Raw genomic sequence first — 17,993 nt, forward strand, 5'->3', positions numbered from 1 at the left:
TTCGAGTTCGGGCGGGGGGGGGGGGTGAAGTCTTCCTTACTGAAGGATGCCCTGATACTTCGTCAGTCTGGAGTTCCCCCAAAACATATTCGGATGGTTTGGTAGGCGAGCCAGGAATCCGGACGACGAGTCGACTAGACCGAGACCTCCGGAGTATCTACGTACCTACTTCCCCGCCCGAGTCGATCTGCCAAGCGGCATGACGACCCCGATTAGAGATTCCCAGTTCCTCCCTGCTTCCTTATGTTTCAGTGTTGGGCATATTTGTATCGACAAATAACGATATCGATATGCCCATATCGATATCCATTCGATATACTCATATCGATCGATATCGATATACTCATATCGATCGATATCGATATATACATATCGATTGATATCGATCTATGACGAACTGTTAAGCTTGGCAGGGATGAGATTTCCATTATCTGTGAATCGATATCGATATGGGCATATCGATAAATATCGATATATCGGTATTTGTCTATATCGATATATTCATATCGATCGATATCGATATATACATATCGATTGATATCGATCTATGACGAACTGTGTAGCTTGGCAGGGATGAGATTTCCTTTATCTGTGAATCGTATCTGAGATCGCCATCCTCACTCTTGCTCTGGGAGGCTCCATAAGGATGCGAAGAATTAGCTATCACAGAATCGATTGCGATAATTGCCGCTGAATAGCTCGCATGGAATAGCTATTATGAACTTAAGAATGGGCCCTCACATACGCTGTCGTTCGGCAGTAGGCAAGCAGCATGGCGCGCGGGCTGCCATAAGGAGAGAGTTAGTGGAGATATGGGCATATCGATATTTGTCGATATTGATATGTTTATATCGATACCCTCAGATCGCTAGGTGAGAAGTTGATTCAAACTCAGTCGGGACTTTCTGGGGCCGCTGAACACCAAGGTCTTTCTTCCCCAATAATTCGGGGCCTGCGAGATGTCAAGGGTTCGAAATGGCGGGAATCTGCCGCATGCATGGTAAGCATCCGATCCGATATGTGAGGGCCCATTCTTGGGTTCATAACAGCTATTCCATGCGAGCTATTTAGCGGCAATTATCGCAATCGATTCTGTGATAGCTAATCCTTCGCATCCTTATGGAGCCTCAGAGAAAGAGTGAGGATGGCGATTTCAGATACGATTCACAGATACTGGAAATCTCATCCCTGCCAAGCTACACAGTTCGTCATAGATCGATATCAATCGATATGTGTATATCGATATCGATCGATCGATATGAATATATCGATATTTATCGATATGCCGACATCGATATCGATTGATATCGATATTTGTCGATACAAATATTTCCAACACTGCTTATGTTACGCACGCAAATTTATCGTGGTGCCGTTCGTCTACCACAGCTGTCCCTCCATATCTGGCCGGCAGAAAAATTCATCTCGCAAAGAGCTCCGCTGAGCTGCTACTGTCCCCGACGAGGGAGGGTTTTCAAAGATTCAGCCTCGATATCTCCAGCTCCCCGCGGTGGGAAATCATCACAGGGCCGCCGCGATCCTTTTCGGCGCCGCCCCAAATCATCTCGCGACTGGCGATTCTCCACCTCGACGGTAGAGCCGGATGCCATATAACGGTACAGCCGCGTTCGGAATCTGGCCGTGAGCTGCCCAAGCATCGTTCGTCTTCTCGGGATGATTCGTCGCCGATTGAAATGCTGATGGGAAAAACATTGAATTTTTCATCCCAGCGGAGACGATTCTTCCTTTTGTCCCGTGATTCCCGATTATCAGCGTTACCGTTGTCTATCCTCTGTTATCTATCCGAGAGCCGCGTGGTGTTCCTTCACTTCGGGCGAGGAGTCATTGGAATCGATTTATTTTCTCCGAATAGGTCCTTGCCCACCTGCACGTGGAGTGTGTGAAATTTTTTGGTGGCTTTATCATTCTGACCGTCTCGCTTGGTTTGAAGGGCTTGGTTTTCCGAGAGCCTCGACCCTGAAAACCTTGTCCTGTGCTATCCGTTCTTTCCTCCTCTCTTCTTTGTAAAATCAATTCATATGCGGCCCTGCTCCGTTTGCGCACACGGCGGGTATGAGCGCATCCAGAATATTCGTTACGCGCAGAATCTCCGAATGTCTGACTGCCTCGGTATGGGTATGTGTGCACGCGCCGCGCCGGGATAATAATCAGGCCTGAGAATGACCAAGTGTTCTCCGAAATCAGTTTTCCCGGATATCTCCGCGCTGAATTCGATGACAGTGCGGGACGAGATCGTCGCGAGTGTAACCCTGAAGTTTCGACTGATTCAGGAAATTCGCTTTGTGCTTGAGGGAACACTTATTCATGCCCGGGATGAAGTTCAGAGGCACTCAGAACTCAAAGCTAAAGGAGCCATGAATCACAACGCAATTGGATCGAAATTGAATCGAAGGTTTTTTCGTGAAACCAATCGTACCGAGGAGCAGGATGACGTTTTGTTCCTTATTTTGGCCGTAGTCATGGGCTCGCGAGAGCGGCGAAGTATTCCATTTTTGAGACTGAAAGCGACGAGACAGAGAACAGAGCGAGAACTCGCGGCGTCTTCGCTTGTGGAGTTTATGTATCAAATCCATGAAGAGATTTCGTCCCTACCCGAGTTTTCGGCACAGTCTGGCTTCGAATACGAAGTCCGCAGGGATCGGACCCTCTGTTATATCGCGGAACTTGTAACCACTTGCAAAGCTATGGTTCCCATACCGCATACCTTTGCCTCACAGCCACCGCCGATATGGATCGCTTCCCGGTCGGGAGGCTATTCACGGAAAGTTCGTTCAGGAGTTGGCAGATGACTCCAAGCCAAAGATCACACAGCCAAGGTTTGACGTCCCGGGTACTGTTATTCACTCACGTAGCATCCGAGGACGGCTCCATAGAGCAAATGTACCCAGGAGGATCAAGGCCGAGTACCTGCATATTTTTCCGGCAGAAGGGAGGGAGCGGCGTCGTTGCGGCTATGCACGTCTGCTCGAGAAGGGACAATCGCGCTAGGCACTCGACAACCCGTCGGTTTTGGCAGATGACTCCGGACAGCTCCAACCGTCCTGGTGATTCTGATTTCGATTTGACTTTTACGATATCGGGGGTACTGAACCGAAATCCAGTCCAGGAATGAACGTGAAGGACTTGGAGCCTGTTCTTGATCGATCGGAAAAGAATCAGTGTCCTAGATCTACCACTTGAGAACAAGGCATTCCTGCGGAAAATTTGTCCCGATGGACCGATGCGCATCGTGCAACTTCTGGACCCGTGTTGTTCCTATGAATGAGAATCTTCTGCTCAGCATCTCGCAGAGCATTGCCAGCACTACGATCTCCCTGTGAAGCGGAGGAAGATTGCCCTACGGTTGCAATCAATGATCTACATATAATCGATCCGGGCTCGCGACCCATTTGACGGCGCGGGCGGCGTTTGGCGGATTCCGAAGGGCCTACCTCAAGTGCCCTTTCAGTCATTTGTCGATATGCCATTCAATATGGTCAAGTATTCCGCCTGATCCTTCATGATCAGCGACCATCAGCACCATTCTAGACCATCCTGATCAAGTCTCACTTCGTAAGCTCGATTTGTACTCTCTCTCGAACTGCTCAATCTTCGCTCAAAAATATCGCCCGGTCCTTTTGCTGCCACCTGTGCAATCATCAATGGAGATCCTTCAAGCACAGATAATAGACTTTTCCCCCGTCGATCGCTTCGAATACTATTCTCGGGTCTTACGAAATCAGACTGCAGGAGGTCTTGAGTGTTTGGAGAGAAGGCTTCTGGATTACCTATCCTTTCCGAGTCGAGTGGAGTGTCTTCCCCTGTGGGATCGGGCCTAGCCGGTGCTACTTTCCCAGCTGAGATCCCCCCTCGAGAACGGACGCTTGACGCTTCTGATGTTGGTCTGTCGGTCTAACGGAAGTACGCGAGCGACACCTCATTCTCGCAGTTCCACAGGGTCCACCTGTCCACCTCAGGGAAGAGGTCCCTCACACATGGTCATCGAGACTAATTTCCCCTACCCCCCGAAGGAGACATCTAATTCTGTTCGTGCGAAGCTGATGAACGGGTGTCTCTCGTCTCGATTCCAGGCTGGAGCGAGCACTTCCCGCATGTTTTCGGATCTCCCGAAAATGTCCTGATCTCACGCTTGTCATTGATATTCAAGAAGATTTCTTGCTGGCATTAGAAGCTGGACCCAAAACCGAGAGATCTCCGCGAGAGTCCTCAGCGAGATTTCGACATTCTCCGCCTTCCAGGTAAGCAACGCGCCTTCGGAGCTAGCTCTTGTGTCGTGAGCCACACGCGCTCCACGACGACGAGGGAGGGTTCGTAAAGAGGGAGCTGGAGACTTAGGAACGGAACCACATCATTCAGAGTTCCGTTCCGACAGCCCGGAGACTGCTTAGGAGAGCTTCATAGGGAGCAGCTTCGGAGCCTCCACACGTCAGCGAGCAGCTCCGCGTTAGCGATGTAAACAAGTCTTCTGAGAGTGAGCCAAGGAGACCGTGGAGGTGTTTCGCATTTCCACTTCCTAACAGCGCGAATCCCGATCCGCAATAGTGAGGCGGTGCGGGATAGGGTCCCCAATCTATCCAGTCGATTCACTCATTCCGATAATCAGAAAAGAGGTCTAGATCCGGGACGCTCAAGTTCCCGTTTCTATCGGATAGACCCGTTTCCCGGTTTACAGTGCAGCCGGATGTGTTAGCTAGGAACAGTATACTTCATTCGAGCTGGGAAAATTTTGAAAAAAGCTCGAAGGGCCCGAGTTTCGATGAGGATTTGGGGGTTGATGTTTCATGACGGCCTCGATGACTTTCTCCGGTATGATGGGGAGCTGAGTCGCCGCGAGATCTTCCGCATAAGCTAGAAGTTTGCTGGTGGACACGTCTCGGATGACTAGACACTCACCTGGAAGAGAAGACAAGAAAGTTAGTGACATACCGACAGTCTGGAATCTCTCGTAGATCACTTTGTACTCTTCCACGGTCATTGACCGCACATATAAGCGTCGAGTTGCGATCGACGCACGGGATACCTCCTTCACGGCGCCGGCGCGGCGTTCCCTTCGACGAGCCTTGTGTCGAGACCGCGCCGCAGTTTACCGCCAAGGTGCAGACCCAGCGGCGTACCGTGCCTCTGTCACGATCACGGCGGACGTCCTCGAGTCGTGGCCTGAACCTCAGTTCGACGCCTGCCTTGGATATAATGTGGTTTTCGACTTTTTTGCCATACCCTCCGCTTTTCAATTTGCATACCGAGATTTCTTTCGATGTAGCTTGACTCATGTCGAATTTTCCCTTCAAGTCTGCCCCTTAGCCGACTCCATGAAGCTGCTTATGATTTCGGCAAGGATCGAAGTTCAAGCGCTTCGGTGCGGACGGCAGGCGGTGCGTCCGCCGAGCACCTAACACTGCCCACGACTTCCGGTCAAGAGGGATGGGGGCAGCATGATTTTATGGGAATGCTTCTCTCCAAACGCAGCAGGATATCGAGCACCTTGATAGGACGTGTGGGTGTACGAATACCGGAAACAGTCATGCTGCCATAAGCAAGGGGGAACATGCTATCTAATTGTATCTCTCAACAAGATAACGATCCGAAACACGTTTCACGCGGGGCGGAAGATCTCCGCCACAGAAATAAATGCTTCCAACAGACGCTTGCTCAATGTACGGATCTGAGCCCTAAAGAGAGCCCGTGGGTCACCCTTCATCGCAAAATCAATCGCAACAAGGCTTCAGGTATTCAGGTAGTCTGCGGGGCCGGCGGCAGATTCGGATTGCCTAGTAAGACACTCCGCTCGAAATCTACGTCGGCCTCATGGAGTCAAGGAAGGGCCTGTGCATCGCTTGCTCGACAACAGAGGCAATCGGACCGAATACTGATACCCGTTTTGGAAACCTAAAGGAGGAGATGAGTGTAATAAGGGTAACCGAGTCGAACCGGAGCTTGTTTCCTGGTTCAACGGATACCGCGAACTCATTCAGCTCTTCGGATAAGGTTCATCCATTTCAGGGACGTACTCTCATTCTCGTCATGTAGCAAAGTAGATCCTGCATCTCTTGTCCATTGCGAGACTCGGCTTCTGCATCGCTCGGGTGCGCAGCAAAAGAAGACTATCGAACAAGGTTCTATGGTTTGTGACACCGGAGCACTGTAGGAAATGGATTTCCATAGAGATTCCGCGTCAACTTCCCCTATTTTCGGGTTGGTGCGGCGCTTCTGTAGTGCCGGTTCGACGCTACGGTGCCAAAAACCGTAGTACGGGCGAGGTGGTTCGGGTGGAAAACGGTCCGATAAGTCAGGTGGTCCCTTGGTACGGTGGTGCAATAAGTCATGTTTCACTGTAGTCTAATTACATCTTTGTCCCATACAATGAGGTCATACGGGGAAACGATTCTCCCTCGTCATTTCTGAATGCCCGCCTTGTGCCTTTTTTTTGGAAGGCTTCTCCGCAGCCTTACCGAAACCCCTCCGTTCCGGAAAGTTTTGGGGAGATCGCACCGTAATTGGAACGTCCTCGGACCTTTCGATCAATCTTAACTTAGAACGGCGATCATAGAAGCCGGAAGGCTGGCAGCCGAATTTCAGGGCCCAGTCACGAGCTCGCTCAATCTCTCTGATGGGGAGGAGAATGAAAGACTGCAGAGTCGTTCGTGTGAGGTTCCATTGTGGATGCGACCGAGGCCGTCGAATCGTTCCCCGAGCCTTCCCGGGAGTGTCACGCAGAAGTGTCGTTTGGCTTAGCGGTATTTTAAGGACCTCAAACAATGCGCATGCGAGCACTTGGCAGCAGAGGCCGCACAGAGATGAAGTTGATCGGTGCTCTAGTTTTTTTCGCCCTTGCGGTGGGCATGGAGTCTAAAAAATCTGAGGATATTCTCTTGAAATGTGTCAGTGAAGGAAAAATCCCAGTGGAGGCGATCTCGGAGATGGGTGAGATACTCAAAACGAAGAAAGACTCTGGCGACATGAAATTCCTGAGGGAGACCGCCAAAGCGATGATCGGAGAGGAGAAGATGATTGCGTTCGCAAAATGCTTGAAAGCGAGCGCTGAAGAACTCTTCAAGGAATGCGTGAAGAGCATCTCAGTTACGGAAGAGGAACAAATCCAATTGGATGATGCCATGGCGCCGATTTTGGATTCGGACGACGGAGCTCAGAAACAAGCTGCAGAGAAGTTGACCGAGATACTCGGCGCGGAGAGAGCCGACTCACTAAGGAGATGCGCGAAGAAAGAGCTGAGCGCGTAACTTTTGAAAAGAGCTCCGATTGCTGGCTTTCCGGAGCGATTGAATGATTCGTCGAGCGACTTTGGAATAAATCAAGACGATAATTATTTATCGACGAGTCCTCTACGGGAGTCGCGACTCTTTTCTTTATAATTCGAGCGGGCTGTTCGGCAGAAATTCCATGCGAAGAAGCTGCCTTGAATCAACGCATCTTGTTCATTGCGTAGAACACGGAGGCTCAGCTCGAAGTTTCCGCTCGAGGTTCTAGAGTCTAAGAGTTCCGAACCCACAACAAGTACTCGAGGTGATGTCATATAAGGCCTAAAAAAGTTAATACGCTTCTGGGACTACTCCCTGGATTCCTACGCTCACTATTGGATTGATTCAGAAGTTAGGCTATAAGCAGCCGAGGTAGACCAAATTCATCGGGCAATTGAGGTCAGTCACATTCGGCTCTGGGAATCTCGGGGATCAGAGTCATTTAAAGCGTGGACACCGGCGGGGGCATCCGACCCGGGAGATCTTATGACGTGGCCATTAAATTTCCTCCGACGTCTTTCCCGGGCTCCATCTCTTCGCTCGATTCTCTGGCCTCCAACGCTCGGGAATCTGCATCTGACCGGTAGATGAGCTCAAGTAGATTCTAGGCCGAGACTCGGATTCGAACGCAAACCTCCCAAATCGTCGAGATCGACTGACGAGGCTAACCGCCACGCCATGGTGTCCGTGCAAGACTGGACCGAGCGGAGAGAGTATTTCTCGAAAATTGAGACAATGGGGAAGGAATCCGGCTACAGCACAATTTGTCCCTCTTCCCTCGTGGATCAGAGAACCTTCGGAAACTTGGGGGAAGGAAGTCTTTATAATCATCAACCCACCAATCCATGTGAGATATGTATCCGTGAACGACGAGATCGTGTGATCTCCGAAACACTTGATCCGCATCTGATGTACCCAGCCCGAGTCCCCGAGGAGCAGCTGTCCTTGGCAAGAAGAGTTTGGGAATCCGAGGTCTCGTTCGGCGCAGCTTGGACTCTAAAGTCGAGCCCTTGGAACCGCGTAGATCATCTCAATCGTTTCCCGAACGCTCGACTTCGTAGATCGGTTCCGGAATGGACAGGAGGTCCATGGATCGATTGTAGATCATTGTAGGCGGGCCTTTACTGAATGATGAATTATGATTCCGATATTTTTCTTTTTCAATGTGTGAGATTCATTCAAGAAAAATAATTGGAGCCCTGTCTGTCCGCAATAGGTCCACGGACCTTTCGGACGGATGTGAGTGTAATGATTGGGGCTGTGCATTCTATGCAATGCATATTTTCGTGCATGTGTGTGTATATGCACATGTCAATAGCTTCAGGATCTTTGCAAATTTTGCAATTTCCGACTCGTCCAGCATTTCGAGAATTGCGCGGAGCTTCTCCATGCTTGTTGCCTCCCTGTCGTACACCAATGAAAAGAATGGCAATGACGCCTCGTCGATGAAACGAGTCACGAACCATGCATACTCCGCTCTGTTCCGTGGATAAAACGCACAGCTCCAGTTATTGATAACAATAATGATCCTCGGATTACCCCTTCGCTCATTGGGAACGAACGGCACCTGAGGGATTCTCTTATTTAAAGCTTCGCACGCGCAGATTTTTTGGCCGAAGATTCGGCCCGCGAAAAGAAGCTCGTGAGCACATCTGATCCAGAATCTGGACACGGAGGTATCGCTCCCGTAGGTGGGACAGAGAACCGAGAGCGGCACAATGAATCCGAGGCATGTTCTGTCAGCAGCAGGGGACCTCTCTGGCGGGAATCCTGCTCGAGGTCACGAGAATTAGTAGCTTCCTGCTGCGCCTCGAGGAGGCAATGCTCCGCCAGCGTTCTCCTCGTGAACACCATTTGGTGAGTGGAGTTTGTGGGATCTCCGATGGAAAATCGCGTATCACCGCTTATTTGGCCCTCGATCACCCTCCGGCCGATCGCTTCAGTGACAGACAAAACCGCGAAGACCGCCTCGCCGATTAGAGAGTTGTCTGATTCATCAGTCGAAGAAGATCCGGAATTGTATAATAAATCTTCAAGCTAAATGTTCGAGCATGGGGATCTCCGTAGAACCTCCACGCAAATCCGCAGCTTTCCGACGAGTACTGACTCATCGCTCGTAGGGGCGGGGGTGGAAAATCAGTAGGGCGGCTTTGCCGAAATTCTCCTCCCTACCTCCTCGTGGAGACAGATACATTCAGTGTCCTTCTGAACGGAACGAGAAAAGAGCCTTCGGACAGCCATGTCTAGGATCGATCCAATTGGATCTTATAAATCATCCATTTATCGATCTATCGATTTATATTTCCTCTCGCATGATTCCTCCTTCTCGAGCAAGTCATCTCATAATAATCATATCAGTCTACCTTCGGGAAGAGCTCTAATCGACCTGAGATCTGCGTCCTTCCACCAATACAGGGTGGAGCTCCGAGGTTTCTCACAGGCTCTGAGATGAGTCCGTTGCGGCGGACGGTCGCTCGAACGAGCGCTTCGCAAGGTCACGACCGCGGCGAGCCGACCGGTGGAAGCTCCCTAGGCAGGGCTATCCCTAATTTTCGAAAACAGTCTGAACTCCGATGTTTCAGAGGTCTCGAGAAAATTCACTGGAGCTCTCCAATATATGAACACATCCGATAAAAGGGTTCCACAAAGATGCCTTGTCATGACTAGACCGTGCTCCCGAAGGATTCGAGAAGTCTGCGAATATCATTCCGATTCCCATTCAAAATTCCTCGTGGAGCTGATGATGAGAATCGTAATTCCTCATCTACATTGGCATTTCATGAGACTTTCAGAAAATCTCATGCCTGAGTGATTCGGAATATTCCTGGCAGGGCTCCGGTCACGGGATCATGAACTACTTAGTTAGAAGGATCACGAAGGACCGGGGCATTAGCACCTGATCCAGAAAAGGATGCCCGACTCTGATCCGGGCACCCAGTATACCCAGGACGAGCATGGACAACAAGGAAAGGCACCGTGACAGCGTGCGATTCGGAGTGTTGCGGAATCAGACAAGAATGAGAAGAGGAGGTAAGTGAGATTTTCCCCGGGTGATTTAGCTCTTGGGAGCCCTCGTCATACTCCATTCGTCATCTGTTAGAGTACCGATTCTACTCGAAGGTGAAAGCGCGCTTCCATGTTGATCGGTGGTCATTGAGGAATATTAAGGTCTCTTGCTAATCCGATTGATTAATCACTCGAGACCGGCTATTCCGAGCAGACAGGGCTCCTGTGCAACGGAATTATGCTGATTGATCCAGGCCAGAGCACTAGCTCTAGAAAACTTGAGCTAATTGCGAATCCAGAATCATGCGTCGAGTCCACTGATAAAAAAGACTCGGGCGATTTCGATCCCGGTCTGTTTATAGTTTTTCGAAAATTCGCTCAGAATAAAGCGAGGCTCGAATCTTCTACGGTCACTGAGCGCATGGCTCAATTGCGGGTCTGGGTCGATCACGGACCACGAGAGCCTGCGGTCCAATTTATTCTGATAATTTTGTCGAACACAGAAAGTTTCTGTTCTCTGCTTATCTGCAGATCAGCTGACCCCGGGTCGAAGCGCGGAGTTCGAGAAACTTAATTTTAGAATAGATAGGCCGGCTAGTTTAGACACTTCGGCGACTCGGAAACTAAAATTAGTCCGAAGGGAACTCGGTTGACCTAGGAGGAATCACGTTGACCAAGCGCTCTACGTCCACTATCACTTCGATTCCGTGAACGATAGCGCTCCTGTCTACTCAGTCTACGATTTACCTTTTTCACTAGGCTCTTTGATGGATATTTCTTCCCGATTTCAAATCCAGCCAACGAGCTCCTTCGACGAGGTGCGGGCAAGGGAATAGAGACAGCTGTTCTTATTCGTAAGCTCGCACTCTTTCCGTAAATTTTTCACGGGGATTCGGCTGCTTCCGAACTCTTTTTCCAAGACAGAATAAGTTCCTCACGCGGGAAACGGCTCGTGATCGTAGTGCATTTTCCGATTGTATTTCGTTTCCTCCGTACGCTCCACCAGCCGATAATAATAAAGTTTTCTTTCTGAAAGCCGTGTATTACGGGATTGAGTCAAGCTTCCCGAGGGAAACTCCGGGCTCTGATTCCTCAGCCTTCAATCGCCAGCAGAGAGCTTGCTCGACAAGTTACATACTGTTGTGGGAGCTTTCGCCATCAGAAGAAGCGACCGCGCTGATTCTTCAGCTCCTTGGGCCCTCGACTTGAGATTGCTCACTCTGTTTTAGCAAGAACTTCGCGCGAAACTTATCACGACTGCCCCTGAGCGCAGGATGGCCATCATTCGGAAAGATTATCAGATCCCGGAAATCACTAGAACTCATCTACGACTGCGGGGAAACGGGAGGCGTTTATTGGAATGTCACTCTCCCGCAGCGGGGCGTCTCTTCCTTAACCTTCCTTGAATGCTATTTGGGCTAGATGAGCTACTGCGCCAATACCTCCCTGAGTCTCGAAATACCGGGGCTAGACTGTCAGATCTCTAAACTACTATGTTACAACCCAGACAGTCCCGAAAATTCCACGCGTTCGATAATGAGCCATGGAATCGCTGCACTTCCCGACCGCCCTATGGACCGGCTCTTCCGCTAGAACACACAATCGAACGTATCGGGATCTTCTTGAACCCGGGACAGATACCAATGAATCTGGCCCTCGATCATCGTTCGGCTCTTTGACGCTCAAGTTATCCCTTCCCTATTCGACAGCGTTCCGGAAGTAGGAGCAGGACACCGCAAAAGTTCAAATTCTGATGTCAGACGGGCTCCGACCGCGGGCAAAGCCTCTGACCTTTTCGCGAGCGGAAACAAATGAACTATATCGTTCATATTTTCTTCGATCGAAATGCTCGTAATTGTTATCACATTCTCTGATCATCGATACGATCGATGTAAGAAGATGAACACGATTTTCGCATTACCGAGGGCTTCGTCGCTTCGTTCTCGCTGAAGAAATTCATCAATCGCACCGAGAAGCCTTTCGGAACGAGCGGACACCCATCCCGAAACGGAAAATTTTATTACCTGGAAATTGCTCCGGAGTGGATTCGTATGCTTCCCCGGAGTGAGAGATACAATGAGCGTCGTAGGAGGGTCCGCTTAGGCTGGAGAAGCGCGTACAGATGACGTTCTCTGACAAGCCATCGCCAATCGGCGTCCCGTAGATTGGTCGCGTATTCCATCCTACGAGAGCTCCGATTGTGATTCAAATCACTCGGAAAGCGGACTGACTCCTCTTCGACGAGGCCATCGGACTGACTACTCTTCGACAAGGTGGAAAGAAGATTTCTCGACAATCCGGGCGGGATCTGCCCAAGTCAAATAAAATCTCACGCGGGCCTTCGACACAGTTAACGAAGGACGGAGAGTCTCTGTTCTTGAAAAAACTGTCGAACTAAGCGACCGACCGAGTGAGCGGTCGATCGATCGATTTCAATACAGCTAGGAACGACGTAATACGATAACTAAACAACACCTACGTGGGGAGTCTTCTCACGATTCTGGAAATCTCTGGTGACAATTCTGTTCTTACGCAACAGCGGTCTAGGGGCGAAGGTCGCATCGTTGGCAGCTCATGGCTGCCTGTTTCGTTCCACGTTGACTTACCTGAAAAAGTTAAATGTGGGTTAGCGAAAGCCAAGCGAAAATCAAAGTGAAATGATCGAAAGCGCGGATTCCTCACTGCGCACATCTACGTCGCCACTGTGAGCGAGCGCCTGTCGATGATGTTTGCGATTCGTTATCTATGGTCGCGACCTTGGGTATGATCGCGGAGAATTCACTTTCTGGATGGAAGGCGGCAGCCGCGGCATCGCTCTCGAGTACTCGTTCGGCTATCAAGGCTCGAGCGTCGAGCACGGATATCGCGAGAAATATTTGGCGGAAGAATGGCTAATACGGTCCCGCACAATAGTATATTCGCTCTCAGGCGGGCCACAGCGGAGTAGAAGCTCTCCTTCCTGTACTATTCCGTGGCTTTGAGTCTTCTCCCCGAAGCATGCATTCAACAGCAAAACTCAGGGATTCTTCTCCTACACCAGCGTAGGTACCGGACTCGTTCATTACCCGATCTGGAGACTACGTCCTTGTGATTTCCATCAGCGCATACAATGGCCGGTCTTGTTGGTGGAGCATTCGAACTGTATCATTGCAATCAACTCCGGATGATGAAGTCTCGGAACCTCGATGTCAATCGATCGTTTTTCCCTCAAGACGGCGAATCGGCCCGTTGAGCTCTACTGCCCACAATTTTAACGGCGATGTTTCGAAAAGGTTAGGGGCCGGTTGACAGTTCTGATCCGGCGACCAGAAAGCGATGTGCACGTGTGCCTAGAATGCTTGTTGCGGAGACGCATCGGGCTTCGACCTTATCGTGACAGCCGAGAGGAACTCCACGGTGAAGTGGGATGGGTCCGGGCCATAGCCACGGCCTGCCTTGCCCCCTTGGAGGTCGCCCCTCGAAAGGATATCCCGCAGACAACTCCCGTGAGAGACGACCGTGAGTCTCCGGGCATATGATTGTCTCTTCCGGTGACACACTATAACGCAGATGTGGCGAGATAAGTGTGATGCGATTCACGACCTATCATATCTCTTGTCGAGTCTGACGGAGAGTAGAGTCTCGCATCGATTCGGAATGTTTTGAGTTATTCGAAGTACAGTACAATAATTATTCTTGACGTCTCAAATACGGGCTTGGTGGTAACAGACAGTCTTAGCTGGGACGACGGCGTTCCTTTGAGCGATTCATTTTCGGGCAGCAAAGTCATAAGTCGACATCGATATCCCGGCCTCCGGGAGTTTCGATTCCATCGAGGTGTCATGTCGATTCTCGGATTTCGCAGGCGGTTCTTCGGATCTCTTTCGGATGACGGCTCCTCCGATTCGGACATCAGTTGTAAACTTGATCGCTCCCAGGACCGCTGCCTCGTGACTACTGCCCAAGCCGTTGTACTCGTCTCGTTCAACAGACCGCTTTGTCCGGCTTCGGAAATTCTGGGACTCAAGTCTTCAATCTGGATTGCAACTTTGTTGTGGACTGCGACTGATTTTGGCAATCGCGCCATACTTCCATGAATATTCGGTCCCGATGGCGTATGATCGTCAGACGATTCAATATGTCCTACGACAAGGCTGTGACAATTCTGTTTCGGATATCATGCAAACATTCTGATCCACGCGGTTTCATCCGCTTCAACACCTGGTCAGCGTTCTGAAAGTGTAATGAACGATTCGAGTGCGGAAACCATCAAGAGACTGAAGGTTCTGTCGCCAGTGAACTTCAAGAACCGAGGAGGATCGTTTGCGTGCGACTTCCAGACAACGGTACAATATGCATATAGTTTCGACTGAGTCACTCACTAGCAGCAACTCATTCCGAGTGATTTGCGGCCAGTGTGAATGGATTTCGACCTATATCGACCACTTACGGGAGTCCGCGTTCGAGGAACTCAGCCGGGTTTCTAAATTGGAACCGCTTGCTAATAAAAGCGAGAATTTCCACATACATAGACAAAGATAGTGATCCATAATTTTTGATTATACGCCTGCAATAGCTCTTGATGTTCCTGACATCGAGATGTCGTTCGAAGGGGCGGAAGCTGCCGTTTTATTTAACATAGGACACCCGAGTGAAACCACACCTCGAGCTGAGCGACATTGAAATTGCATCATTCACGTGGCCCGCGAGCTAACATTTGCCGTTAGATACGTTCTGACGACAAATCGCCTAAGGGTCGATGGAGCATCGCTACCAGCGTCGCTCACTCGCCAAAGTTGAGATATTTTCGAAGAGACCGTTTCATGGAAGAGCATCTCCTTCGGCACTCGCACGGCAGCACGTGAACGAACTTTCGGACCATTGTGACGATTGGTTTCATGATACACGATGAATTGATTTTCTTCTCAATCTACGCAGCACGGAATGGATGATTCGGTGATGTCCGGAAGTATTATGAGACGGAAAAATCCGGACACGGCAAACTGGTTGTTCCATGCCGTTGTGCCGACATGTAGTCCGTTGAAGCGTAAGCTGTCTTCGGCAATGAACGCTTTTTGAAATTTCGAATGATCCTGCCGGAAGCTCATCTCCTATTCGAATCCTAGTTCTCCTATATGTATCTCACTTGCATGAGTTAATCGTGGACAGGAGGACGAGAATGATGCACAATATTAATGACCGTCTTCTCACACGCTGTTTCCGACGATATCCGCAACGAGGCATGCCAGTAAAGCGAGCCGAAAACAGATTTTCGGGCTAGAGAACCGCCAAATTTCCTCCGTGCTGTTCTCAAGACTCTGAACCCTCGGGGAATTCTTTACTTCGGGACATCATTTGTCGAATCCGCCCCGGCGCCATGCGGGCTGGTTTCGCCTACAACTTCATTCCCCAGCTCTGACAGTCCTGGTGTTCAAGGATCGATGAAATCAGAAATCCGAGTGGGTACAAGTCTCAAGCTTAAGATAAGATGATCTACGATCATATTACGATCCATCGAGGCATGCCATTAGGGAATTTCAGCTCACGGAGGTCCGCTCCTCTTCGAATCGAGCTATATAATGCGCTGCTCGTCAATGCGAGATCATGAGAAGAATGTTTCAGGCTTTTTTGAGGATATACTCGGGATCGGCACGCCATGCCCCTTCCCGATCCAATCCTGTCAGCATGACGCCGAACCGCGGAGATAGCTTGAAGCATGCAGAGCTTTCTTGGGAATTTCTCATTACATTAGCTCCAAGATCGTTATCTGCCCTAATTCTCAAAGTCTGAGAACTCTTCGAAATTTTCGGGAAAGCTCCTATTTGAGAGATTGGCGTGGGAGCATGCCCATGCAGGAGTTTGGAAGATTCTCCACGTTTTCAAGGACCGAAAGAGGAAGGAGGGAAACGAGAAGATTTCTTCCACCCGTTCCCAAAGATTCAGTAAGTCCCTCGATGAAGATTGCAACATATCGGGAATCCGGGAGCCATAGACGTCTCAAATTAAAAAGACCACTGTCCGGCTAAGGTTTACGGTGGAGCTATCCCGTGAAACCTATCCGTGTGGTCCCATCGTTGAAGCACTACGAGGGACCACTGCGACGAACGGTGTCACCGAAGCTCCTCATGAATTTTATATCATTGGAGTGAGGATCATGGACTCTCAGAACAGCGACACTCCAATACTTTCCGTCGTAGGGGGAAAAATTATCGAATGGAAGCTTGGAGTGAAATGTGTCTCGTTTGTCGTTCAATGCCGTGATAGCAAGCATGTAGTAAATTGGCGATATTTCTCTGGATCTCAAGGTCGGGTGTCATTCACACTTTTCGTGATTTTCTGGTGTGCGAGAAATTACTTTAAGCGATAGTATTCTGCACTGCCGTTATTTCCTATGGCGAGTCGTGCCTTGTGTATCAAATAGTGCCGCATTCCCGGCGCCGATGACGGCGTCTGCGAGCGCTTACGGATTCATGTCGGGTTTCGACCCCGCCGCAAAGAGCATCGTACCGTAAGCGTTATATAACACCGAAACGGGTAAGAAATGACCCGAATCGAAGGTGTCCCGCAGCCACGGCGAAGAAAAGCGGGAATCTCCAGTAATCGACGTGGACAGGCAGCCGCAGAGAAATCATGTTTTCCAATCGTAGCCGGGGGAAGGATTAAAGTTCCCCAGAGTTTCTTCTCAACTGATGCGCGCAACTCTCCCGGTCAATGATGAGCATCAATTTTCTCATCCGATCCTGTACCGATCGCCCATCGATTCTGCAGGATCGCGTCGCATGAAGTTTCTCTGCCGAGAACGAGAATCACCATCTAATTGCTTTATGAAGAAGGAGCACAGAGAATTCACCGAATTTCATTTGCTGGATTGGGTCCATCGGAGGGACCCTACAATTTCTACTCCTATCTAGAAGCTTGACGTATCGCCTATCGTTCCGTATATGCTCACCATGCTAAGGACTCCGATGACAGCGACGCAGTTGCTCAGTCTCAGGCAGGATTCCTCTTCGAACTCCCTCTTGATCAGCTTCTGGGAGTAGAAGGGATCATACGAGCCGTAGATATCGGTAGAAGTAGACGAGTGCGTGGTCGAAGTGCGTCCACTTCCCCTGGATGAGCCCCTGGAGGAAGAGGGCGAACCCGAGCCTGATCGCACAGTCGACTTCTTAGTCGAGGGAGGGCTCGACTTATCCGATGAGCTCGATGATCCCAACGAGATGGAGGGCGTCTTAGAGACGGCGAATGATTTTTCGCTCACGCTGTTCATCTCTGCTGATGGGAGGCCTGACTGGACGATGCGGTGAACTGTGCGAGGGATAATCGATCGAGTGTCTGCTCGAAGAACTTTATAGAGTTCACTCAGAATTCTTAGTCCAGAGAGCTCGAGAGCAGTGAGTGCACGAACGAGTTCAATGAGGACAAAACAACTGCACGAATCAGCGTCACGTATCACGCAGCGAAGGGCTTCAATGAAGACTGGCGGAAAGGTAAACGAAAATCCGTTTTGTTCAACGGTACCCTCACCGTTGCTCCCTCGCTACGCAGACCCGGCGGCCTTGCGGGGCCGTCGACGGGTTTACATTTCGGATCTGCGAACGGGCGCCAATAGATGGCGCCTGCACCAAGTCCGCTGACGATAGGGATTCTCCTCCAGCTTCCGCTCCGAGTTCGGATCTCTGTCAGCTTGTCGGACCATCGGATCGAGTCTGCGCTTTGTCGGCATTCGCATAA

The 17,993-nt window shown here is 50.2% G+C and overlaps 1 protein-coding gene across 1 annotated transcript in view; it reads right to left on the reverse strand.

Annotated features, from left to right (window-relative positions):
• The window catches only part of LOC100905771 (uncharacterized), a 90,649-nt gene extending 72,919 nt beyond the window's left edge, over positions 1 to 17,730 (reverse strand). The window contains exon 1 of the mRNA XM_003743143.3: positions 17,212 to 17,730. Coding sequence (XP_003743191.3) covers positions 17,212 to 17,529 — 318 coding nt within the window. The 5' untranslated portion in view covers positions 17,530 to 17,730. The remainder of the gene's footprint in view (positions 1 to 17,211) is intronic.
• Between the last annotated feature and the right edge of the window lie 263 nt (positions 17,731 to 17,993).

The sequence above is a fragment of the Galendromus occidentalis genome, unplaced genomic scaffold, assembly GCF_000255335.2.
Source record: "Galendromus occidentalis unplaced genomic scaffold, Mocc_1.1 scf7180000077440, whole genome shotgun sequence".
In the NCBI taxonomy this organism is placed as follows: Eukaryota; Metazoa; Arthropoda; class Arachnida; order Mesostigmata; family Phytoseiidae; genus Galendromus; species Galendromus occidentalis.